The sequence below is a fragment of the Doryrhamphus excisus genome, chromosome 18 (assembly GCF_030265055.1).
Source record: "Doryrhamphus excisus isolate RoL2022-K1 chromosome 18, RoL_Dexc_1.0, whole genome shotgun sequence".
NCBI lineage: Eukaryota > Metazoa > Chordata > Actinopteri > Syngnathiformes > Syngnathidae > Doryrhamphus > Doryrhamphus excisus.
Window position 1 is genome coordinate 13,259,478 of NC_080483.1, and position 27,708 is coordinate 13,287,185.

Sequence of the window (27,708 nt, forward strand, 5' to 3'; positions counted from 1 at the left end):
AGTTTTTGTTAGTTTTTTTATTTTTTGTTTTTAATTTTTTAATTTTTTAATTTTACATTTATTTTGTTTTTTTATTTTTTATTTTTTTAATTAGTGTCATTCTGTATCAAATTTGTGAATCAATTGGGGATTACTTCAAACAGCTTGATTATTTTTAACAACAACACTAAGTTGACAGAAATCTCTTATGTTGTTTTTACATGATGAATATTAAATTATGAATATGAAATTACAACTATTAAAACAATAATAAAATTATCAAATCACATGTCCAAAAGGAGTAGGAAGAAGCAAAGCTTATTCAATCCTACCCCTCCATATGGTACTTTTACAATCAGTAACTGTTACATTTGTTCACTTCCTGCTTTCCAAATTTGTATTTATTTTTTTATATTTATTGTATGTATTTTTTTTTTAATTTTCAATTTTTTAATTATTCTTTCTTTTTTTACTTTTTTCTTTTTTTTCTTTTTTCTTCTTTTTTTTTCTTTTTTTTCTTTTTTTTAATTAATAAGGATGTGAATGTTGTGGTTGCAATGCCGGTGCAAGACAAAAAGCTTTAACGCTATGTACTAGGAGACTCAGAATTTCAGCTCGGGTTGTCCAAAACACACAAACTATTCAAAGAGCAACACAACTGTCACTATCATATTACCCGTTTGTTGATTCAAAAATAATGTGCTTTCCTGGCAAAACGTCAGTTTTGCTGAACTTCTATTTCTGCACCTGACTGAAGATTATTTTCTAAAGTTCTAAAGCAATCTTTGCTACGACCTCTCACTTGGTAGATAGGCATCATGTCAGAGCTTAGGAAGTTAAGCCAAAGATCTAAACTTTTCATTGACCACAACAGAGGTGCTATTCCATCACATTGTGTGCGCCTGCAGCACAACCGTAAACATTCTGACATAAACATTCTGCCTTTAGTGTCACACTGACGTTACTATGAAATATGTTTGCAAAAGAAAAAAACAACCAAATCCACACAGTTCTTTCTGATGAGTGTTGACATGCTTCCTCTGGTTTTAAGAGGCTTTTCTTGCGGCAGACGACACTTTTGCCTTAAAGCTCACTAAACTGTTGAGTTTCCTTCCAGGGCTGTGCGATCCAAAACCATCATTCTGCATAGCTGTGACAGACAGCTCCACTACTCATCGCGTTTGACCCAAATCAGCCCCAAGTGTCCTAAGAAAATCTGTAAATATTTTCCAAATACTGTTTTTTTAAATTGATTTGTACTGTCGTCTTTAATGTTTTCTGCATGACTCGTTTGCCCCAGTTTGATCCTCTGAAGGAACTTAGTTGTCAACACAACTTGCGAGTTGTGTTGCTGAACACAACTGTAAATGCCATAGTTCTCTAGTAAGATCCAATATGATAGCTGTATACAAAATGTGTATTTACAGAGATACAGTAGTACATTACATTACATCTTCTCAATGCAAGAATGAAGAAATGAACCCTGGATATACTTTAGGTAGACAGTTTACAGCTTGGGATTAGCAAGATTCTGGAGCCTATCCCAGCTGTCTTTTGGCGAGAGGCGGGGTACACCCTGGACTGGTGGCCAGCCAATCACAGGGCACATATAGACAAACAACCATTCACACTCACATTCATACCTATGGACAATTTGGAGTCGCTAATTAACCTAGCATGTTTTTGGAATGTTGGAGGAAACTGAGGAGAACATGCAAACTCCACACAGACATGGCCGAGGGTGGAATCGAACTTGGGTCTCCTAGCTGTGTGGCTTGCGCACTTGCCACTCGACCGTTGTGCAGCCAGGATTAGCAATATTTCTTTAAGAATTATTGTTTCTTGCTAACAGTCAAATATGGTGGTGGTAGTGCCATGATCTGGGGCTGCACGAGTGCTGTGGAATGGAGGAAGCAGTAGTTCACTGAGAGGAAAGATACAGCTCAATTCAGACCTGTGGTGGAAGGAAAATCGTAGACCCTGGACTGGTGGCCAGCCAATCACAGGGTACATATAGACAAACAACCATTCACACTCACATTCATACCTATGGACAATTTGGAGTCGCCAATTAACCTAGCATGTTTTTGGAATGTGGGAGGAAACCGGGGTACCCGGAGAAAACCCACGCATGCACGGGGAGAACATGCAAACTCCACTCAGAGATGGCCGAGGGTGGAATTGAACCCTGGTCTTCCTAGCTGTGAGGTCTCTGCACTAACCACTAGACCACCGTGCAGCCAGGATTAGCAAGATTTTTCAATAATTATTGTTTCTTGCTAACAGTCAAATATTGTGGTGGTAGTGACATGATCTGAGGCTGCACGGGTCTATCCCAGCTGACTTGAATTGAGAGGTAGACCAGCCAATCACAGGGCACATACAGACAAACAACCATTAACACCTTCGTCTCTAATTAGCATAGCATGCATATTTTTGGAATGTGGAAGAAAGCCAGAGTACCCAGCATACACCACATAAAAAATGCCCAAGCCCAAGATATGAAAATCCAATCTCCTAACTCTGTGGCCAACATGCTAACCAGTACGCCACAGTGGGGCCCGAAATGCCAAATTAAATGCAATAAAATTCCAAGTAAATATTAGCTCTGTCATTCATATTCCTGGTTTGCAGAACTCCTACGGGTTCCTAGGAACTTTTCCAGGACTAAAACACTCATTTAAGAAAGACCATATACTTTAAGTGGATGCTGCTAGTCCATCCTTTCCCCTGCAGATGGTTTAAAGCTTGATCAACTCAAATCTCACTTTGGAAAATTGTCATACGTGTAAAAGCCACAATACTTTGCAGCTGTGGAAACAGGGCCATCTGCCAGCGAGTAAGAAGTACACGCATATACGGACCGCTACGCTAAAGAGCGCCTGATGCAGAACTCATAAATGGATGGTAGCCTGAAAGAGAGAGCAGCGCTGCAACGGCAGGACTGTTTGGAAACCCAGAGGAACAGCTGCTTTGGGACCTTTAGAAGATATTGTACTTTTGGGAAACACTTTTTTTTTTTTTACTACAAAAAGGAAAAGGGATTTATGGGTTCTGTTCTGTTCTCGCCACCTCCTCCATTCCGGCCTAAATCATAGCATTTGAAGATCGCTCCAGGGCTTTAATAAAATGTTTGTAGACACTTTGGGATGTAAGAAAAAAAATGGAATAAATGCCTGAAATGCAGCTCTGAAAAAAAAAAAATCATATTCTCCTGCCAGACTAGAAAATGTAGCTGAATTAATTAACCCTTTGTACTAAGGGATATTGTTGGAGAATAAATGAAAAGAGACAAAATGCTGTTAACTGGATTGATGAGGCTGTACCTATTAACATAATGAGAATGGAGGGCGAATTAGAATTTTCTGTGCTCAAAAATAATTTGTAGAGTCAAAGAAAATGTTAGAACCCAGACCGAGCAGCAGTGTGAGATGTGAACCCTAAATCCTCCTCGACAGCTGGAGTTTTCCTCCTTAGCTCCTCAAAGCACCCTCAAATCCACAGGTCCAACCCCCCCAAAACACCAACAGGTTTATCACATCAGTTTACTAATTTTAAAGTCTGTCCACAAGCGATATTGTATGAAACATCATTTACTGCGTGATAAAAAAAAAACTTAAACTGTATTTTGGAAAGCAGGAAGTGAACAAATGTAACAGTTACTGATTGTAAAAGTAACAGATGGAGGGGTACGATTTAATAAGCTTTGCTTCTTCCTACTCCTTTTGGACATGTGGAACTGTGAACTGATTATGTGATGCATTCAATTGCAATCTGATGCGTGTTCAAATGAAATAAAACCATTACCATATAATATTTTCCCTAGAACTCCAGGGTAGGGCCTGTAAGGGTAGGATGCGGTAAACCTGCAGCGCTATTCACCAAGATCATTTGTCTTCCCAAATCTGCCATCTAATTTAATTAGGTGGATTTACAATCCCTGTCCTTTTCATTATCATCACTTGATTAATTTTTCGAAATATGAATAGAGTGCTTGCATTCAGCCAGGTTACCCTCTATGAAAGTGACAGTCCTTGACAAAACCGGCGTTCATTTGATAAATGATCACAAAACCTTCTTACGTCTTTTTTTTAGTTCTCAAGAAAATTGAATTATGCAATTTGTTGGTGAAGACGTAGAATTTGCAATCTTGAATAAGATTGTAGACAATGACACAAGATTTGTAGCATCTCGGAGCGTACCACTGAATGCTGTCTGGACCTCATCCTGTCCTTGGTTCTCTATTGGCTCCGGTCCATCCCGTGTACGTGAACCACATGAGCTGCCTTTGTTTCTTTGGCCTGGTGTCAGATTACCGTGCGTGTGTTTAATGGAAATGCTGTGTAGGAAAAAAAAGGCCATGTGCTGCTCTTGAGTCTACGTGCATCCGTAATGCGATACTCGTGAGTTCCCCTTAGAGTAACTGATTGCTTTATTAGGCTGCGACTGCAAACAAGTGACGGAGAGAACATGCACATTTTGGGCTCAAAGTCCGTTATAAGGATGTTTGAGATTCGATTAGTAGAGTGCTGCCTAAACGAGCACGAAATGGAAACAGGTAAAAAGTCATAGGAAGAGTGGATGGAAAAGAACAAAAAAGTATCTATAAATACTGCAATATTATACAGGCCTACAACTGTTGAAATGGAATAGAGTGAGGTTCACCAAGCTTGTAAAGTCAATGCATAAAATAACTTAGATGTCTTCCTGTTTCAGCTGTTGGACTACATGGTAGTATTTCTTATTTGTTTTGTTTTTTCAATGAATTATTATCTTGGGTTAGAAGGTTTAAACAAGGCACTTAAAGATTCCCAAAGGAGTGGATGACGCTCTGCTTCAGTGTGTCGCTGTACATGCTGGAATTTGTGAAACCATGACATTTTATATGATTTTATACTTGGTAATGGTAATGGTTTAATTTCATTTGAACATGCATCAGATTACAATTGAATGCATCACATAATCAGTTCACAGTTCCACATGTCCAAAAGGAGTAGGAAGAAGCAAAGCTTATTAAATCCTACCCCTCCATCTGGTACTTTTACAATCAGTATCTGTTACATTTGTTCACTTCCTGCTTTCTAATAGTTTAATAGTAGTTTAATTTTTTTTAATTTTTATTTATTTATTTATTTATTTTTAATTTAAAAATTTTTAATTTGTTATTATTCTTTCTTTTTTCTTTTTTTCTTTTTTTTTCTTTTTTTCATTTTTTTCATTTTTTTTTTTTTAATTAATAAGGATGTGAATGTTGTGGTTGCAATGCCGGTGCAAGACACTTAAGCTCCAAAAAGCTTTAACGCTAGGTACTAGAAGACTCACAATTTCAGCTCGGGTTGTCCAAAACACACAAACTATGCAAAGAGCAACACAACTGTCACTATCATGGCGCAGACTCACCACAACGACTTATCAACAACAACGACCAACAATGATTGGAGCAACACAGGCTTCATGCCAAGACACAGAATCCAATCACTACACAAACAAGACCACACGCACACAGACAGCACAAACTAGAACACAAACAAAGCAACATAACAGTGAGGCATATTTAGCGCTTAAATCGGGATTGTGTCGTGAGTGAACAATGGCAGTTGAAGAGAGAAGGGGAGAGTTCAGACGCTGGATCTATCCTACTAATTAGAGTCACTTTTATTGCAAATGTTGATGAAAAAATCGGAGAAGAACGTTAACCAAAATAGAAATGTATATGGGCGCACCAAGATATGAAATCCTAAATGCTTACACTGAAGTCACAGTAACACGCAATCCCTTTCATTAAGCTTCCTGACAGAACGTTGCCCCTCAAATGGGTGCTTTGGTTCAACTCGACTAAATAGCTGATGATAGTGAAGCAGTTCATGAAAATACTTTTTATTATCGGCCTTGAACCAGCAAAGGACTTGCCCGCTTTGCTAAGATTTCCTTACACAGAGACAGCAAATTATCAGAAACCAACGTACTGCATGCAGCTGCACAGTCTATGATTATAGGCTGGAGAATAGTGCGGTTGTTGTAGTGTTCTACTCTGGGGAACACATGTCCCCGCAGACGGACTTGTGTCTTTGCTGTTGGGACAGGGGGGAGCCACTGTGTGGGATTTTGTGTGTGGTTGAGGGGGAGGGATGAACATGCCGACTGACTTGTGTCCATAAATCTTTCCCACCTCCCCACACCATTCTTACCGTTTCACACATATACACACACACACACACACACACTCTCCAGACAGAACTTTTAACTTGTGCCGCTCTGAGTATTACACTGACCTGTGGCGCCCTGAACTAATCGGAATGGTTGTTGGCTTGATGGAGTTTGTAGTGCACACAGAGAGGGACAGAGCAGCAGGTCACTGGCCACCCATGTTGTAAACATCAGCCCCAAACTTGATTGGTGTGTGAATTTCCACTATTTTTTAGCTTATTTCCAGCACTTCAAAATAAAATATACTTCATATACTTCTTCATATACTCGTACTTCGGTACGAGGTACATTATTTAACAAAAACAAAAAAAAAAAACAAACAAACCTTAAACCGTATTATGGAAGGGCTGCACAGCGGATGAGCGGTTTGCATTCATGCCTCACGGCTAGGAGACCTGAGTTCGATTCCACCCTCAGCCATCTCTGTGTGGTTTTCATGTTCTCCCCGTGCATGCGTGGGTTTTCTCCGGGTACTCCGGTTTCCTCCCTCATTCCAAAAACATGCTAGGTTAATTGGCGACTCCAAATTGTCCATAGGTATGAATGTGAGTGTGAATGGTTGTTTGTCTATATGTGCCCTGTGATTGGTTGGCAACCAGTCCAGGGTGTACCCCACCTCTCGCCCGAAGATAACTGGGATAGGCTCCAGCACCCCCGCTTTGTGAGGAAAAAGCGGTAGAAAATGAATGAATGAATGTATTATGGAAAGCAGGAAGTGAACAAATGTAACCAGCACCGGCATTGCAACCACAACATTCATATCCTTATTAATTAAAAAAAGAAAAAAAAAGACAAAAGAAAAGAAAGAATAATAAAAATTTAAAAATAAAAAAAATACAAATTAAAAAAAAATTAAACTATATTAGAAAGCAGGAAGTGAACAAATGTACCAGTTACTGATTGTAAAAGTACCAGATGGAGGGGTAGGATTTAATAAGCTTTGCTTCTTCCTACTCCTTTTGGACATGTGGAACTGTGAACTGATTATGTGATGCATTCAATTGTAATCTGATGCATGTTCAAATTAAATAAAACCATAAAATAAGACCATACAAAACCAGCTTAAGGATGTTCCAGTTATACAAATGTCCTACCTTTTTGTACCAGAAAAGCTGACATGTTTTGTTTAAACATCTGTCTAAACATTTAACTAAGCAAAATAGCCAAAGTATATGGAAACCGCATTTATGCTTCAAGCTATTATTTAATAGGGAAAATAAATCTACAGTTCCAGCTAAATGAAATAAGCCTGTGCAAGATAACAATGCCTCTGTGTGTCGGTTCGTTTGAGTGCACCAGTAACACATGATGGATAGTAATTATTGTTATTATTTTGCAATGGTGCAATACAAATCTACATTTTAACTATATGCCTTGTACAATATTCATATACTTGGTTCTCACCCAAACTTGGAATCATCTGTTATACATACTTTTTATACTATATGTTTTGTTTGCCCATGCAGCGCCGTCCACTGTGTCCATCATGCACCAAGTGAGCCGCACTGTGGACAGCATCACTCTCTCTTGGTCCCAGCCAGACCAACCTAATGGAGTCATCCTGGACTATGAACTGCAGTTTTATGAGAAGGTACACACTGTTTATGTATTTAGTCTCTGAACTGAATATAAACTAGAACTGAATTAAAGGTTTCATTATATTGAACTTTGTAACTTAATATCAGATAGTATGTTTAGTTGACTGACTCATTTGCTCCCCCAGGACCAGTCGGAGCATAATGCCACCACCGTCAGGAGCCAGACCAACACAGTGGTCATCCGAGGCCTCAAATCAGGGAGCATCTACGTTTTCCAGGTCCGAGCCCGCACTGTGGCCGGCTTTGGACGCTATAGTGGGAAACTGTACTTCCAGACCATGACAGAAGGTGAGACATCGAGACCCAAAAGCCTTTAGTGGTTATAAAAAATGGCATTTCTGTAAACTTTATGAATACCGTATTTTACGGACTATAAGTCGCACTTTTTTTCATAGGTTGGCTGTTCCTGCGACTTATACTCCGGAGCGACTTATAAATGAAAAGTGTTTATGTTACATAAACACTGGACACCTTTTCTGTTCATGTTTATTTTTTGTGTTTTGGTCAAGTAGTTTGGAAAATAAATTACCCGCAAAAAATGCGACTTATACTCCAGTGCGACTTATGTATTTTTTCTCTACCTAATTATGCATTTTTGGCCTTGTGCGACTTATACTCCAGTGCGACTTGTGTATTTTTTTTTTTACCTAATTATGCATATTTGGCCTTGTGCGACTTACGTATTGTTTTTCTACCTAATTATGCATTTTTGGCCTTGTGCGACTTATACTCCAGTGCGACTTATGTATTTTTTTCTACCTAATTATGCATTTTTGGCCTTGTGCAAATTATACTCCAGTGCGACTTATGTATGATTTTTTTCTACCTAATTATGCATTTTTGGCCTTGTGCGACTTATACTCCGGAGCAACTTATAGTCCAGAAAATATGGTATATATGGAAGTATCGCTGAAATTATCATTATAGCTTCAGTTGTCCTTCCACAACACACACACACACATGCACACACAATCTAAATCCAATACAAAAGCTGCATTAAAAGTGTCCCATTTAAGGATGACTTACTCACTGACACATCTGCAAAAAGAAGAAATATAGTCATTACATTCTACATCGCTCATGTAGGTTCATGTTCCTACCATTTGGGGCTTTTCCTTCTGAAAAGCTAATTTCCTTCAACCCGCAGTTCCCAGGACCGTCATTAGCCCGGGAATGCCATTCATCAACTTACACTGACCTCTCCACACAAAAGCTTCATAGATGTGAATTTCAACGTATCAACGTATCATTATTTACAGTTTTAGTGGCTGATTCTTGTGGTATAGATTTCACTTTAAAACAACCCTGGAGACCTTCACATAGATCTTGACGCTGTTCCCTTCTCCAGTGCTTAAACAAGTACTCCGACTGTAACTACCTCAAGCTCCGGGCATTATTTTAAGATTTGTAGCAAAGCCTTTTGCATGCTAGTGGACGTCTTACACTTTGCCCCTGAATAATTACTGTATTTTCTAGACTATAAGTCGCTCTGGAATATAAGTCACACATGGTCAAAAATGCATAATTAGGTAGAAAAAAACATACATAAGTTGCACAAGGCCAAAAATGTATAATTGGGTAGAAAAAAAAATACATAAGTCGCACTGGAGTATAAGTCACATTTTTTGCCGGTAATTTATTTTCCAAACTACTTGACCGTAAACCATATTTTCTGGATTTTCTATGTATTTTTGTATTTTTTTTAACTGGATTTTCTATCTATTTTGTATTTTTTTGTACTTATTTTTTTGTATGTATTTTATTTTAACGTATTTTCTATGCCAGTAATGCATAAATATGTAGAAAAAAAAACATACATAAGTCGCACTGGAGTATAAGTCGCATTTTTTGCGGGTAATTTATTTTCTGCACTACTTGGCCGTAAACCGTATTTTCTGGATTTTCTATGTATTTTTGTATTTTTTTGTATGTATTTTTTAAAACTGGATTTTCTGGATTTTCTATCTATTTTTGTATTTTTTGTATGTATTTTTTTAAACTGTATTTTCTGGATTTTCTATCTATTTTTGTTTTTTTTGTATGAATTTTTTTGTATGTATTTTATTTTAAAGTATTTTCTATGCCAGAAATGCATAATTATGTAGAAAAAAACTTACATAAGTCGCACTGGAGTATAAGTCGCATTTTTTGCGGGTAATTTATTTTCCAACCCACTTGACCAAAACAGACATTACGTCTCCGGAGTATAAGTCGCAGGAACAGCCAACCTATGAAAAAAAGTGAGACTTCCGGAAAATACGGTAATTAAGTTTGCATTATTCCTAATTAGAGAGGTATATTCTGAATTTAAATAAGCAGCCGAGCCTGATTGTGTTTCCCGATAAAACACTATGGGGACCATAGCATACAGTACATGCCAACATGCTAATGTACTCAGCCCTGCCATATGTCAGTGTGTCTGTCACCCATCGCAGCGTGACACTCTACCACATGTCTCAGCATGTGTGTGTGTGTGTGTGTGTGTGTGTAATGTGCATATTTGTTTATGAATTTGTTATATGTGTTTATTCCTGCAGCTGAATACAACACCAGCATTCGTGAGAAACTGCCTCTCATTATCGGCTCTGCAGCTGCCGGCTTGGTCTTCCTTATCGCCGTGGTTGTCATCATCATCGTGTGTAATCGGTGAGCCTCTTTTCGTGATGTAAATGTTTTTTTTTAATGTTTTATTCAACGTAATAAGATCTTGAATACACAAAAAGGCCATCAGCAAGCTATACTCTTTTTTTTAATGAGATGCAAGTCACTCCAGCACATATGTCTGATAAATATTCCTGACTTTTCATCCCGTTGTAAAGGTCCCAGTCATACTTCCAGTACATAAAAAGTGTGACAGCAGCTGAAATGCATCTCATTAACACTTCACAGCGACTGTCAGCGTCATCAAGGCTGCAGCTCTGCTTTGATGCAATGGTGACGTTTGTATCTTTTGATATTGTAAACACGCTTGCAGCTGACATTGAATTGGACAACATCGCTGAATTTCATTATGACAAAAGACGCAACATTTGCTACATCTGCAATGCTTGACTTTCCACATGATGCAGTGCAGTTGTAGAAGCACAATAAGAAACTTCATCAATACCTTTATGAATACTCAGTATTATTATTATATTGTTATTATGTGCCCTGTGATTGGCTGGCAACCAGTCCAGGGTGTACCCCGCCAGTTGCCCGAAGTCAGCTGGGATAGGCTCCAGCACACCCGCGACCCTTGTGACGGTAAGCGGGAGAAAATGAATGAGTGATTATTATCTTTGCAGTCTGTGAAAGACAACAACAGAAATTGCATGCAATTAATTTTAATTGGTATGATATTAAAGCTATATATTTAGTCTTGTAATATTACTCTGCAACTCTTTTCCAAGAATTTTCCAAGAATTTTCCAAGAATTTTCGACATTTTGGGGGGTAAAAACCTTGACTTTTTTTGGTCAATTATCTCTTAAAATTGCCACTTATTATTATAATCATTATTATTAATAATTATTTTAAAGATCAAGAACTTTTATATAATCAGATTTTTTTGTTAAGTTTGACTTATTTTAAAATTATGTCATTTATCTTGTTGATTTACAAGTTTTTGTCTCATGAAATTATAACTTATTTTTCATTTCATTATTTTTTTGTGAAAAGAAAGTTTATACTGTGACATTTTTTTGGTCAATTATCTCTAAAAAATGCCACTTATTATGACAATTATTATTATTAATAATTATTTTAAAGATCATAGTATTTTTCACATTAAATTCCAACTTTTATATAGTCAGATTTTTCTTGCTAAGATGGACTTTTTCCCCAAAATTACAATTGTATTATTTTTCTCTATACAATTACACATTCATTATTTTTTTGGTCGATTATCTCTTAAAATTGCCACTTATTATAATTATTATTATTAATAATTATTTTAAAGATCATGGTATTTTTCACATTAAATTCCAACTTTTATATAATCAGATTTTTCTTGTTAAGTTTATTATTTTTATTTTTCCTCATACAATTACACATTCATTATTTTAAAATTATGTAATTTATCTTGTTGAGTCTTTGTCTCATAAAATTCCTAAAAACTTTTTTTTCCCACTATTAAAATGATAAAAAAAATTGCAATATCCTAACATTTCAGGTTAATACTTGCAATTCATGTTATTTTCTGCTATGTTTGTTTCCTTTCAGTGTAGCTCCTTCTTTCTGTGATGAGTGTGAGAAATAAAAAACCCCTACTGAAGTTTCTGTGTATAGACGGCACCCATGACAGCCTGTCAAGCGTACGGGGGCCGTGTAACCCCCTTTACCCCAACTGTCTGTCTTTCCACCACCGCTAGAGTTCTTTGTCTGTTCCCCAGGAGGCGTGGCTTCGACAGGGCCGATTCCGAGTACACAGACAAACTGCAGCACTACACCAGCGGCCACAGTGAGTAAACCTCCTAACACTTTACTTCCCCTACTCCACGCCTTCAACCCACCGTCTCCCCCCCGAGACACCTGTCTCCATGACGACCGTCTCGCACAGTCAATTGCATCAGTGAGCCCAACACCAACCTCACACACCTGTCTCCATGGCTACCACCTTGCATGCTGATGTCCTTGGCTAAAACCCAGCATACACCCCCCCCCCAAAAAAAAAATCCCACCCCACTTTGGGGTGAGCCTGTTTCAACCACTTCCACATCCGTGCATCGTCATCACGTTGCACCGCTCGCTAAATCCATTGTTGTGGAAGTAGGTCAGTCGTTCACTCACGCTAACGCCATTAGCATGCTAATGCCGCACAAGTCATTTGCCATTGATAAAAAATTCAAAAGGCTCGGTGAATCTATGTAATGCCTCCGTGATGGAGATTATGGAGCAATAATCCCAAAACAACTCCTCAAGGATGATCTGAAAAGTAATTTCGCACCCAAATAAGATATTATGACGTATTCTTCCTCTTATTATTGGAAATGCTGCGGAATTACCTCGCCGTGCTTTCAATGGTTGTGTGCCACCAAGCATTGATGTTTATACTGCCTTGGTGGAGGTCACAATTCAGGCGTCTTTTTATAACTTCGAGAAACGATTCCCTCCTTGTAACACAGCAAGAGCACTAGCTCAGTAAGCATTCAAATCAAATCAACTTTATTTGTAGAGCACTTTTCCTGCAAAGACATGCAACACAAAGTGCTTTACAAAATTAAAAACAATTACCACAATTAAAAGGAAAAACAATTACTAAGAAAGCCCCTCCCTCCCACCCTCCATACTAGACACACACACACACACCCACCCACCCACACACACACACAATCACACACAGTAGGGAGACATGGCATGGCACTGAGGATCAAGGAAACGCCACCTTTGGGGCCGTCCACACTGGGAGGAACCGCAGGCCGTGCCATCGGGGGACCAGCACCCGGGCCCCCCGACTCCTAGTCGAAGGGACCCAAGGATGGCACCCCCTCAGCAGGCCCGACGCAGCCCCCAGTGTGGAGGACCCCCCCCTGAGTAAACACTGGAGTTAAAAGCTAAAGACTAAAAGCATAAAATAGGACTAAAAAGATAAAACATAAGAAAAGTTTAAAAATATGAGTTAAAAGCATCATTAAAAAGGTGTATCTTTAATCTTTTTTTTTTTAAATATCAACAGTCTGGTGGTCCAGGCCTGATGTGGAGCTGAATAATTGGATTTAAAACTCAGAACATTTAAGTCCGCGGATACTTAAAGGCCACCTTAAGCCAATTTACCTGGCATCGAGACTTAGGTGAGAGCAGAGCTGAGTCATTCACGCTTTGGTAATGATGGCTCACAGAAGAGAATACAGTCATTACTCGTTTATCGAGGTTAAGTGGACCCAACTGTGATAGGGGAATTTCCACAAAATAGGATTCCTATGACCTTTTAACATTATTAGTCCTCCATAGACCAACATAGTCATTCATTCATTCATTTTCTACCGCTTTTCCTCACAAGGGTCGCGGGGGGTGCTGGAGCCTATCCCAGCTGACTTCGGGCGAGAGGCGGAGTACACCCTGGACTGGTGGGCTAGCCAATCACAGGGCACATATAGACAAACAACCATTCACACTCACATTCATACCTATGGACAATTTGGAGTCACCAATTAACCTAGCATGTTTTTGGAATGTGGGAGGAAACCGGAGTACCCGGAGAAAACCCACGCATGCACGGGGAGAACATGCAAACTCCACACAGAGATGGCCGAGGGTGGGATCGAACTCGGGTCTCCGAGCTGTGAGGTCTGCACGCTAACCGGCCTTATTTAAATGGGCCATATTTCATTGAGAGTGACCAGGATGGATAGGATCAGGAACTAGTACATCAGAGGGACATTACATGTTAGAGGCCTTCGAGATAGGGTGGAATCGAACCCTGGTCCTCCTAGCTGTGAGGTCTGCGCGCTAACCACTAGCCCGCCGTGCCGCCCACCAACATAGTCACTAATGCAAGTCAAACCAATTTAGGGGTCAAACTGGAACCTTAAAGCAGGACTAGACAGATGAGCACAGCAATCAAATATGTTAGTGTCTCTTTCCTGTTTTCCAAGTGACTCCAGGAATGAAGATCTATATTGATCCGTTCACGTATGAGGACCCCAACGAGGCGGTGAGGGAGTTCGCCAAGGAGATTGATATATCCTGCGTGAAGATCGAGCAGGTCATCGGTGCAGGTAATAGGATCTGAATGCATTATGCCCTCGATGGACTAAAAAAAAAATAAAAATAAAAAATTCAACATGGATGCCGGTTCAACAGGAGAGTTTGGCGAGGTGTGCAGCGGCAACCTGAAGCTTCCCGGCAAAAGGGAGATGTTTGTGGCGATCAAGACCCTGAAAACGGGCTACACTGAGAAGCAAAGGCGGGACTTCCTCAGTGAGGCCAGCATCATGGGCCAGTTTGACCATCCCAATGTCATACGCCTGGAGGGCGTGGTCACCAAGAGCAGCCCCGTCATGATTGTCACTGAGTTCATGGAAAATGGATCTCTGGACTCCTTCCTCAGGGTAAGTCAAGCCCCTTATACACAGTATTTTTCCTGTCTTTTTGCTGTTGTGTCACTGTGCTAGGTCAATGCCATGGAAATATGACTTAAAGTGTTCCAGACAGTTATCCAGGCTTCATCAGTGAGCTTTGATGATGCCTGTGTGAAAGGGTACATCACAATGCTGGAACTAAGTTGGAAAGTTAACACCTCAGATTTCTACCGTCGAATTTTCGGACACTTGTCACAGTCCGACAAGTAAAGTATTTTATGCAAACAAATAACATCAAATTTCAATGTTAAATGTAACAATAATAATAATAATAATAAACATTTTTTAAAAATTAATAATTAAATTAAAAATTAAATTAAATTAAATAATCACATTATAATTAATTGCTTATTAGTTAATAATGAATTAATAATGAATTAATAATTAAATTAAAAATAATAATAAAATTCAATGTAATACACCAAATAATGCCCATGTAATTATCAGTGAAAGTACCCACAAATAAGTCAATTTCCTGTGTAAAACACACCAGCTCGTACCATAAATGTGGGATGTTTATTATTTATATTATACTAAGATATGCCTTTATTATTCCCACAAGGGGAAATGTATACCTAAAAAACAGAGAGAACAGGGCGTTAATTTGAAGTAATAACTGGAAAGATTTCACATTTAACATTGATAATGATTTGGATTGCATGAGAAAATGGAAAGGAAAAGGTAGCACTCTTTAACCACGAGGTCATTTATTAACAGGTACACTCAAATCAACAGTTTCCATTAGTCTTTCTTAGTTATGACAACTTAATTTGAAATTGCTAATTTCAAATAGCTAATTTTATTAAGTCATTGCAACTTGAATTTTGTTTTAAGCTTACCAACAATAACATTTGAGTGTATATGACATGCAAAATTAAGTTCATGTAATAGCCAACATTATTATTTGAACATAGCTTAAAAAAATAAAGTTAGCAACTTAGAAAGTTTATCTGAATCAATTAATTAATTTTTTTACATTGCATTTATGTATATTAAAGTTTATATTGCACAACACAGCAGCAACAGAACCAATGTTGTAATTGCGCCAATGCATAAAGTGGTCAGTCAGGATCAATAGCACTAAGATAAGATAAGATAAGATAAGATAAGATAAGATAAGATATGCCTCAATTAGGCCCACAAGGGGGAAATTCCACATAGCACTGCTGAGTTTATTGTAAACAAACTATGTTCATGTAATGTCAGTATTTTTTGACCTGGCTAATTAGATACACAGTCGATATGGAAGGTAAACACACCCCAGTTAAATTACCAGCTTTTTCTTATGTATAAAAAAATGAGAGCATGATCAAAGTTTAAAAAAAAAACATGAGATTTTTCTCCATAAAGGGTACCTGCTGTTTGCAGCAACAGCGCCTCTGATTGTGTTGTGTGATTGAACTATTCCTCTTAGATGGAGCTGAGCCGGTTTGGTATTTTTGCAAGCATTATCTCGATGAAAGGCGGCACACAATGTGTAATTGCGAGGGAGATGCCATGCATAATGTATGCCGCTTAATCGCCGCCTTGTGCAAGGAGAGGGGGGTGACTTGACGTGAGGAGGAGAAGCGTGAGTCCGGTCTAACGAGCAGCAAAGCGTGAAAGAGAAGTAGGCTACTGGAGCAGTCTGAGCAGACTGCTAATGTGGCTTGCCCTCCTAAAAGCGCCATCCTGAAGAATCTTCTCGTTTGCAGGCGTCATGGTGGGCGGTAGCGGTGCAGGTGTGTACAGTTGGAGGCACAGCTGCACCTCTGTTCCAGACGCCATGCGCTGCATTAAAGCGCTTTACCAAAAGCGTGGAGAGGGAACAGCTGTAGACAGGCATCCAGACCTGGCTTAACTCGGTCCAGGCCTGCAGAGAGCACTTGTCTTTTTTGCGTCCTGTGGTGCCTTTTTATGGCAAACTACGATTTGAAAGCGCAATAAACTTTCATAGGTTTGGTTTCTGGTCAAACTAAAATGCCATAAATAAGATTATAAATCATGTTTGTATGAGTTTTTCAAAAAGAAAGACAATTTTTATACTGTACTTTTAAGATCATACTGTATGTATAGCCCCATACTCGACTTCTATACTCTACTTGGAACTCCTTAAGTATTCTCTTAATTAAGTGGAAAGAATACTTAGTCCGAATCTGAAGTCCATGCCACCTTTCTGTGATGAGTTTTATTTATGTTCTAGCAAAACGACGGTCAGTTCACTGTGATCCAACTGGTGGGAATGCTGCGGGGCATTGCCTCAGGCATGAAGTACCTCGCCGATATGAACTACGTGCACCGGGACCTCGCCGCCCGCAACATCTTGGTCAACAGCAACCTCGTGTGCAAGGTGTCCGACTTTGGCCTCTCGCGTTTCCTGGAGGATGATACATCGGACCCCACTTATACCAGCGCCCTGGTGAGGAACACATTGAAACTCTACAACAACATTAAAGAAGTATTTACACTACCGCTCAAAAGTTTGGGATCACTTGCAAATTTCTTTTTTTACAAAGAAAAACTAATTTTCATGCATTTCACTTGAGAGCTACTTTAAAAAAAATGAGTAGCCAAGAGCTACATTTATTTATTATAACATTTATATGCTGATATCCATCCAGAACTCACGTTTTGTATTTCACAATGAATTTATTTCTAATCTTGCCACATTATTAACTGAAAACCATGAATGGAGAGCAGGTTTGCCCACCTCTGCTGGCCCCCCTCCGGCCGCATCTGCTGCCTTCTGAAATGCAAATGCAGCCGACTACCCTCTTCTGTGCTTTCCGCATCCTGTATTTACGTTGGTGTTTTGAAAAGGCATCTTCACTTGACGGTTAGATCTGTTTCGTAACGACAACATGTTTTCCAAAGAAAAACTAATTTTCATGCATTTCACAAACATTTTTTTTTCATTTCACAAACATTTTTATCCATTTCACAAACAATTAAAATGAATCAGATGATTTTCAAAGAAGGATGTACATATTTCAGACTGGCCAAAAAAATTTCCAAGTGATCCCAAACTTTTGAGCGGTAGTGTATTTGTCAAGGTTTATGTATTATTATAAAATATGTGTCATGAAGTGATAAACTGAAGGTAGCATACTGAATACTATTCAAAACATCACTAAAGTAAATAGTTTTTGTTTCAGCTTATATTTGATAAGAAATACATTCCTAAAATAAAGTGACAGTAGTACTCAGCATGCTGACCTCCACTAAGGCCGAACAATCAAAAAGAATTCTGTGATGAAGGTTCATGTATTATTCACTGAGGGTTGTTGAGAACCGACCTTGCGCCTCAAAACCAAGTGTGTTTTTCTTCAATTTGTGCCTCACCTTGAACCTCAAAGTTGTGATAATCTGTCTAAGTGTTTAATAATATGAAACACTTCATAAAAACAACCTCTTTGGTGATTGTGGTTGGAGTTCTAGCAAAATTAAATGGGACCAAGGATGGGACTTTAAGTGTCAAAAAGGTGAAAGATGTTTTGCATCATAGCTGATGCATATCTTTCAAAAATGCTTATTTTGTATATTCCTATTTATTTATTTTGAGAACTATGGCCAGCATGTTTGCCATACAGTCTGGAAGACTCCGTTTTTTCCCCGCATCCCAAAAAAAAAAAAAACATGTTCCCATCTCTGTTCTATGTTCTCCCCATGCATGTGTGGGTTTTCTCCGGGTACTCCGGTTTCCTCCCACATTCCAAAAACATGCTAGGTTAATTGGCGACTCCAAATTGTCCATAGGTATGAATGTGAGTGTGAATGGTTGTTTGTCTATATGTGCCCTGTGATTGGCTGGCCACCAGTCCAGAATGTACCCCGCCTCTCGCCCGAAGACAACTGGGATAGGCTCCATCATTTCATAGCATTCTTGGCAGTCACTCATCTGCTTCCTTTTTTTCCTTGCAGGGTGGGAAGATTCCAATCCGATGGACCGCGCCCGAAGCCATCCAGTACAGAAAGTTCACCTCTGCGAGCGATGTGTGGAGCTATGGCATCGTCATGTGGGAAGTCATGTCCTATGGGGAGAGGCCTTACTGGGACATGACCAATCAAGACGTGAGTACTGATCTCATCCAGACAAAACATGTTTAATATCCAACTAGCATGGATTCCATATGATAATTCTCTCCCAGTTGCTGCACAGATATAATGAAATTATTTCTAATACTTAGCGGCACCCTAGAGGCAATTTCTACTCTTGACCGAATCGACCTATGTCCCTCTAGGTAGTGGAAGGAAGAGGAAATTACGGACGAGCGAAGGGTGGGCAAGCGATGGGTATAGTGTGAAATTGAAAGTGAGAACACTAATGTGCTAAGAGGGACAGAAGACCTCCACTGTTATCTTATTAGCAACTCCAGATAGTGCTTCTGCTCCATCGGGGTCCTCATTCGGGAGCCTCTTGAATGAGATTAATCTGGTTTTCAATGGAGCGTTTTTAATGGGGCTTCCGTAATGAACAGGGAGAATTGTGCATCCTGGTTGCAAGGGTCCTTTGGGTCCTTTGGGTCCTTTCGCTCAGTTAACCAAGCACCAACCCAGCGTACCCCCAGTCAACCCGCCAACCAACCAATCACTGATTGGTATCTTCTTTTCAGACAAAGCATTAGCGCTAGATTATCGGATTAGCGGTAATTATCATAAATAATGTGGTGAATAATACCCGGTATTACATCACAATGTGAAGCCAGCATGTTTGAGCAGTTCAAACCAATTTCCGTTTAGTTTTTCTTGCATCTTTGCCTACACGCTTTGTTTATAGCTAGCACTGGCAAGCTTACAAGCTAAAGTTATCTGCCTAGTTTCTAGTCGCCGGACTCCAAATACAACTTTTTACATTAATGACATTTAGTTTTTAAATTAAAAAAACATGCATTACAGTTAGTTGGGAGCTCGTTTTTGTCCCATTGGGGAATGGAAATCACGTTCATGGGGTATGTACTAACTTTGTCACTTAACAATTGTGCTCTCTTGTTGTCATTATACTAATTAGGTGTTGTTGTTTCATGAACATTAATTCTTAGGAGGGCGGCACGGCGGTCTAGTGGTTAGCGCGCAGACCTCACAGCTAGGAGACCAGGGTTCAATTCCACCCTCGGCCATCTCTGTGTGGAGTTTGCATGTTCTCCCCGTGCATGCGTGGGTTTTCTCCGGGTACTCCGGTTTCCTCCCACATTCCAAAAAACATGCTAGGTTAATTGGCGACTCCAAATTGTCCATAGGTATGAATGTGAGTGTGAATGGTTGTTTGTCTATATGTGCCCTGTGATTGGCTGGCCACCAGTCCAGGGTGTATCCCGCCTCTCGCCCAATTTGTTGACACTTCATCAGCTATTCCCCATTTATATATGTGGCTCCCCCTTGCAGGTCATCAATGCCATTGAGCAGGACTACCGGCTGCCGCCCCCTATGGACTGTCCCAGCGCGTTGCACCAGCTCATGTTGGACTGCTGGCAGAAGGACCGCAACAACCGGCCCAAGTTCAGCCAGATCGTCAGCAACCTGGATAAGATGATACGCAATCCCAACACCTTGAAGGCCATGACCCCGTTATCCTCAGGGTGAGTGGGGACGCTCTGTATTTATTTGTGTGTTTAAATAATTCTAAAAATACATATTATTTGTTGCCACCTTTAAAAAAACACCCAATAAAACATACACAAGGGTGCTAAATCACGTACATAGTTCAGCTTAGTAAAGGCGGGCACTAAGGTCTGATAGTTGAAATGCTTTCCTAAAGTAAACAAATCTTGAGGCAAAGCATTTCTACCGCAAGCGTTAGCATTTCCTGACCTCCATCATCCTTCGCCTGGGCTTTCATCCGTGGCCTCTGGATTTTCTGTCCAGTAGATTGAACGCTGGCTTCCCTTGAAAGCTCAGCACCTCATTTGGAAAATACATTTTAGAAGGAAATCATTTTGGAAAATTCCCTTTGACGGATGAGTCCTGCAGGATCCTCCTCGGGCCGTGAGAATGTGACGCAATGACCAATTCCAGGTGGTCTGGAGCCAGGATGAAGTGAGACCTGTCGCCTTCCATCATCATTCATCCTAATGCATCCTGCCTGTGCTTCCCCTTCAGTGTGCATCTGCCTCTGCTGGACCGCAGCATCCCGGACTTTTCGAGCTTCAGCACGGTGGACGAGTGGCTGGATGCCATCAAAATGGGCCAGTACAAAGACAACTTTGCCAACTCCGACTTTACGACTTTTGATGTGGTGTCCCAGATGACCATGGAGTAAGTTTGCTCTTCTTGTGAGTGTAATGAAGACAGGAGCTTATCTGCCATGTTTTAATGACATCGTTTTGTAGGCAGAGGAATGTGGCAGGACAGTCATTTGTAGTCATGAAACACGACTTTCATATTAAACTTCACAATATAATACCTCAAATATTGACAAAATATTAAGTATGCTTGCACAATAAATTAGACCCAGTCCGTTTTGTCAACAATACTCCTGTTGAGGATTGTTTATTGACCTAATCTGCACAAAGCGGTTGTTGTTTCTGAAATGTGAAAAACTTCTCAGTATAGGCAAATTTTAATGATTTTAACTGATTTTTCAAGGCAAATTAAATAGAAAAGAAAGATTAGGCTCTCATTTTTAATCAGAAAAAAAGTTAGTTTCTACATTTTCTGTTCTTTAGTATGTTAACAAATTTTGCCCAAATGTCTAAACAATGATACAACAACATTCATTCATTCATTTTCTACCGCTTATCATCACGAGGGTCGCGGAGGGTGCTGGAGCCTATCCCAGCTGTCTTTGGGTGAGAGGCGGGGTACACCTTGGACTGATGGCCAGCCAATCACAGGGCACATATAGACAAACAACCATTCACACTCACATTCATACCTATGGACAATTTGGAGTCGCTAATTAACCTAGCATGTTTTTGGAATGTGGGAGGGAGCCTATCCCAGCTGTCTTCGCGCGAGAGGTGGGGTACACCTTGGACTGATCGGCAGCCAATCACAGGGCACATATAGACAAACAACCATTCACACTCACATTCATACCTATGGACAATTTGGAGTCGCCAATTAACCTAGCATGTTTTTGGAATGTGGGAGGAAACCGGAATACCCGGAGAAAATCCACGCATGCACGGGGAGAACATGCAAACTCCACACAGAGATGGCTGAGGGTTGAATTGAACCCTTGTCACCTAGCTGTGAGGTCTGCGCGCTAACCACTCGATCACCGTGCAGCCAATACCACAACATAAACAACACAAAAAAATTTTGTTTTAGATAAAAAAAATAACATTTATTTACAAATATAACACCATGAACTATTTAGAATTTTCACACTGGCAACCGAGGTGTGTTTGTAGATGCGTTTAAGTTTTTCTTCACTTCGTAACCTCCTTAGCGCTACACGCCGAGGTGCCTTTTCACTTCCTGGTTGTATTTTATGCATTTAGGGTATATGGTTGCAATAATTAGCAACCGTAGAGGGAAAAACCTTCTTTGTGCCACAATAATATATTCAATATAATGTTGAATTCCTGTTTAAACTGAGCATTCAATTTAGCATAATTGTCTAAAATGTTATGATGTTATTTAAATGTGTCTTCTGTGCCATCACAGCGACATCCTGAGGGTGGGCGTGACGTTAGCGGGCCATCAGAAAAAGATCCTAAACAGCGTCCAGATGATGCGGGCCCAGATGAACCAGATCCAATCCGTGGAGGTCTGACCTTCCCGAGCAGAGCAACGGTCCGGGAGGGAGGGGGGGTCGGGTTGCAGGCCTGGCGGGCAGCGAGGAACGGAATGGATGCTTTGTCGGTGTGTGATGTCCCCCTCCACACTTTCCCCCTCTGCTTGTCCCCTCACCCCCTCACCACTCTCCCAGACTGCACCCCCAGCCACCCTCCATCCTCGGAGGGGGGGTCGGCCTTCTTCTGACTGCCAAAAGCACGGGAGCCCAAACGAGTGACCAGCAACACTTTTCTCCTCATCTACCACCACTTTTCATTGATACTTTGGTTTGTTCTCATCATTTTGTAAAGAATTTTGTAAGGAAAACACAAACTGAAAAAAAAGGAAGGAGTTTATCGACATTTAAGGACAATATGAGGTTGTAAACTAGATGAACTTTGTAGGAAAGCTACCCTTTAAAAGGGCAACATTAAAGAAAACAAGAATGCGACTTGGTATAGATCCTGGCATTGTTCCCGTTGGACTTTCAGAAGAAGACCAGCAGAGAACAAAGCAACCATGAAATGGATCCTTTGGCACAGACTGATGTCGGGAAAAATTTCATTCGATTTTCAAGAAAGAAAAAAAAAAAATCTTCATTTTCAATATTGTGTGAAATGTGTTGAAGATTCCCAGGATAGACAACATTGTTTTTACCTCGCCCCCTAGTGGACATATCAAGACTTCACAGGGCTGTGTAAGGTGGCCCCTTTTCTGCATTCATGTTGCACAGCATGTGCACGGAGCTCCTGGAAGGTCGTGCTCGTGTTTGCAAAAGCATGCTGGGTAGCCCAGCCAACATGGCCGCTTCTTCATCATTTTCTTCCTCCAGTCACATACTCACAAATAAGACTTTTCAGGCGGATGCAATGTGTTCTATTTCTGCAGTTTCTGTATGCATATTATTGAATTATTACCATTTCATTTGGAGTTTTGTTGTGCAAAGAGTTGATAGTTTGACTCTGAAAACAAAACAAAAAAAAAATATGTTGGATCTTCCATCAGTGCTTTGAATTGATTTGCAAAGCTGCACAATCATGTAGATAAACAGACCCCACCCCTTCCCTTGTAGACAATATACTTCTGTTTTTGTTGTCGCTAATGGCGGGAAACATGGCGTGGCATGCAGTCCGGTACCGGTGGTCTGGCCTCCATCTGTCAATGCTTGACTTTCATGTCCTGCAGACCGGAGTGTGTTTTCCTCAGGTGTTGTCACCATACGCTTCCAGACCTCAATGACCAATCCCTTGCACATGCTGCAGCACATGACAACACAACCCCCCCTTTACCCCCACGTTGGAAGCGTTCACATGGCTGGAATCCTGCAGAGGAGAATCATGAGCTCATCACCTTAACGAGGAAGCCAAAGTGACCCAAATGGTGATCATGCCCGTCCCGCTCGGTTCTTCAGCGTTTAGTCCGTCTTCATTTCCATCTGCTTCTTTCTTTACTGTTTACAGGCCAGCACGTCCGAGCCCTGAAGGGAACGGTTCTGGTATATTTCATCTGAAGGATTATGTGTTTACTGCATGAAGTATTTATGTGTTTTATCATTTACTACAACAACAACAGCAGAGCAGTTGAAACGGAGCAATAATCAGGAAAGAAGACATGCTGCACTCATTTTTTTGTCCACAAAAAGCCTTTGTACACTGTGAAGAACAACCCGTGTCCCATTTAGACGATTACAAAATGGATTAAAAGCGAATTACAAATTCCCTTGCTGCGCTTTCTTAAAGTATTTATATTTCATACAGCACGGCGGTGGTTTTTAGCACATCCTTGAATCTTCGGTCCATACTGGAACTGGAACTAGAATGGCACTCAGTAGAGCGCAGAGGCCAAACAATTCAACAATGGATCAGCGCCTTCATATAAGAGTCGCATTTTAGAAAAATATAATTTTATACATATATAATTATTGTTATTATTATTTGGAACAATTTGGCAGTATTCCTGGATCAGCAGCAAAGTAACCAAATGTTTGGTCCATGTCATAAAATAGAACTAAATGAGTGGAAGACTATTCAAATGGAGACCTGGGAAGAAACACCCGTATTCAGTCATATTTGTTATACAGTCTTGACTTTTTAATGGTTTTGGACAAAATTCAAGCAGTCTCTATTTAAAAGCATTTTTTTGCCTTCTTAAACAATACATTACTCAACTTCAGATAGTCTGCGCTTTACTGTGAATCATTTAGAAGCAGATTCCATGTGGCGTCTATGATGAACCACTGAAAGGTCATAGGATCAGATGGCTGTGAGAGGCTTTATAACAAAGCACCACAGCGCCCTCTGCTGGCGTCGTGCTCACATAACAGTTTCCAGTGTCCAGCGTCTCCCCCCTCACACACTTCATGGCCCGTGAGCTTCCCGCCATCTTCTCCGGAAGTATGTTGTGTTGGTTAGTGCAAGGCGGGGGGCCCGTGTGCTCCCCCCTTTAACGCCGGTTCAGACATGTTGTATTTCTGTATAAATGTATATTGACTGTAACCCTGTGAATGATGTAACAAGTTCATTATTTGTAATATTGTTATTGGTTTATTTTCTAAAAATAGAAGCTCAACTTGATTCTCCTCAATAAAAAACAGGATCTGTTATTAAAAAAAAATCACCTCAATTCTGTTATACTACGGCAGTGTTTATCAACCTTTTTTGAACCACGGCACGTTTATTACATTGGAAAAATCTTGCTAACCACCTCACGTGCATCATTAAGTTTATTGGAGGAACGAGGCAATCAGCTACGTGTTGCCACACGGACGAATATTACATTGGACGGACACTCGACAATTACATAATATTTACCGAAAAAGATTAATAAATCTTAATTTAAAAATATAAATATATTTGATAATTCTTCAAGGCATACCTGACGACTTCTCACAGCAGACTTGTGTGTACAGTGGTTGAAAATCACTGTACTAAGGTAATTAAGACAAGAACTAATATTTATATATTTTTAAGTTATGTATATGCAGTATATATAACTAAAAGCGTTTTTTTTTACATACTGTATACGCAAGGAGTGTCCAAAGGGCTGCAAACAGAAAAAAATAGAATGGGAGGGACACTTTTATATGTTTTATTGTTGTAAAAAGGCTTTAAAAAAATTCATAATTGACTTATTATTAGAATAAGCATTTTCACTTTTTCGCTTCAAATTCTGCCCTTTTGCTCTATTTTTTTATTTTCAAAAGAAGAATTTTTGTTCTGTTTAATTTTATATTTATATTGTGCTTTGGGCTAATAAAAATCACAAACCACGTTCCGCACTTTGGAGACTCTTAGTGTAAACCATCATTCAATGTCAATAGCGACACACACATCTTTCATTTCGGTATAAAAGGCACCCTAGCTGGAAATAATAACAGTACTGCATGCTTTGAATGAGAAAAGTAGCTCCATATAGTGACTGAATGATGTATAATTGAATGCTATAGCAGCCTAAATTATATTTTCACTGGGACACACCAAAACAATCAGTGTTTACTTTAAGGAACATTAATAACCGTTCTAATTGAACATAGCAAATCTGACTTATATTCATTCATCACAGACAAAGGTGTATGAATAGATTACATAAAGATATGGTAATTTCAACAATATAAAAATAAGAAATACTTTACATAGTCGTGTCAAAAAAAGGTAAAAGGTAATGATCAGTGCAAAAAAACTCTCTAACAAAGACCTCAAAACCACATTCTCAACTCAAACTGCATTACATCAAACATATTTGAAAGGAAAAAGGGTTTCTATGAACTCGAACTTTTTGAAGCACTTTTCTTTCAAATATGTTTGATATAACGAAGTTTGAGTTTTTTCACAACACCACCAGCGTGTCTCTGTATTTCTGTCAGGAGTCATTTGAGCAGCAGACTTCATCTTTGTCTGAGCTCTCGCTCCCTTAACCTTTTCGGGAGATTTTTCAACCTCATTAACAGCTAGCGGTGCTAAAGGCCTCAGACCCCGGCCTGACCCGGGGGAAAGCGGTGCGTGTGCTAAAAGGTTTACCCCACGGTTGACAGAGTGGGTTCACGAGTTCACGCCTGCAAAAAAAAAAAAAAAAACTCTCTACCGATCGACACCCCCTGAACTTCCAATTAAACACACAAATCCTCCAGACGTCTTCATGAAAACATTGTTTGCAGACTAAAAGTTTGTTGAAGGGATGTTTTAGCAGTACATTTATTACATTCGATAACATCTGCTGAGCACCTGGACTCAACTGAGCTGGAATGCAAACTCACTAATGAAGAATTTATCACTTTCTATTAAAACGTGACACATCTGTCCCATATGGCATCATGCGGCCAATAAAGAAACACACCACAGCAAATGTGTTTTAAAACAACACAAATTTTCCTGTTTTTTTAGTGGTGAAGCGCCAAAGGTCAAAAAAAGGCAAAGCTACCCAAAACTGAAAAATAATGTGTATTTCTAAATTATCAAAAAAAAAAAAAAAGCCTTGAGACTTGGGTCACAATTTTAATGACTTTGGATTGGCTTGGCTTATCATTGTGACTTGCAACTCGACTTGGACTTTGACATCAATGCAGACTTTAGTCTAATGACTTGAAAATACTTGAGAGTTTTCAGTGAAATGTTGAGGAAAATGTGTCCCTATTCCAAGTATTTCCATAATTTTCCTAACTATTGCCTCAGCAACTACTCAGTAACTACTCTAAGTTTATGTGCCTTAGTTTATCTACTTATTATTTCCTAATTATTGCCTCAGTAACTGCTCTAAGTGTATGTGGCTTAGTTCTGCTACTCATTATTCCCTAATGATTGCCTCAGTAACTACTCTAAGTTTATGTGCCTTTGTTCCTCTACTCATTATTTCCTAATTATTGTCTCAGTAACTACTCTAAATTGATGTGCCTTAGTTCCTCAGTACTACTATTTAGTTTCTCAATTGTTCTTCATGAATTCCTCGTAACTACTCTAATTGTATGTGCCTTAGCCTTTAGTTCTTCATTGATTTCTCAGTAACTGTGAAGCGAGACAGTATGATGGTGTCGTTCATGTCGGATGCCCCGCCCCTCCACAAAGATGTCATTTTTTTGGCCAGGACATCAAAATGCTGGATGAGTCTCTTATGATTTTTCACTTGTTGCACGCTAGGTTAGACTATTCGCTAAAGAAAAACAAAATGATCAAACTT

The 27,708-nt window shown here is 39.6% G+C and overlaps 1 protein-coding gene across 1 annotated transcript in view; it reads left to right on the top strand.

The window, feature by feature from the left end:
- The window catches only part of ephb2b (eph receptor B2b), a 139,162-nt gene that overhangs the window by 107,479 nt on the left and 3,975 nt on the right, over positions 1 to 27,708 (top strand). The window contains exons 6-16 of the mRNA XM_058055940.1: positions 7,653 to 7,777; positions 7,910 to 8,072; positions 10,322 to 10,430; positions 12,154 to 12,221; positions 14,356 to 14,478; positions 14,564 to 14,811; positions 17,024 to 17,239; positions 18,742 to 18,891; positions 20,203 to 20,396; positions 20,917 to 21,072; positions 22,429 to 25,470. Coding sequence (XP_057911923.1) covers positions 7,653 to 7,777; positions 7,910 to 8,072; positions 10,322 to 10,430; positions 12,154 to 12,221; positions 14,356 to 14,478; positions 14,564 to 14,811; positions 17,024 to 17,239; positions 18,742 to 18,891; positions 20,203 to 20,396; positions 20,917 to 21,072; positions 22,429 to 22,537 — 1,661 coding nt within the window. The 3' untranslated portion in view covers positions 22,538 to 25,470. The remainder of the gene's footprint in view (positions 1 to 7,652; positions 7,778 to 7,909; positions 8,073 to 10,321; positions 10,431 to 12,153; positions 12,222 to 14,355; positions 14,479 to 14,563; positions 14,812 to 17,023; positions 17,240 to 18,741; positions 18,892 to 20,202; positions 20,397 to 20,916; positions 21,073 to 22,428; positions 25,471 to 27,708) is intronic.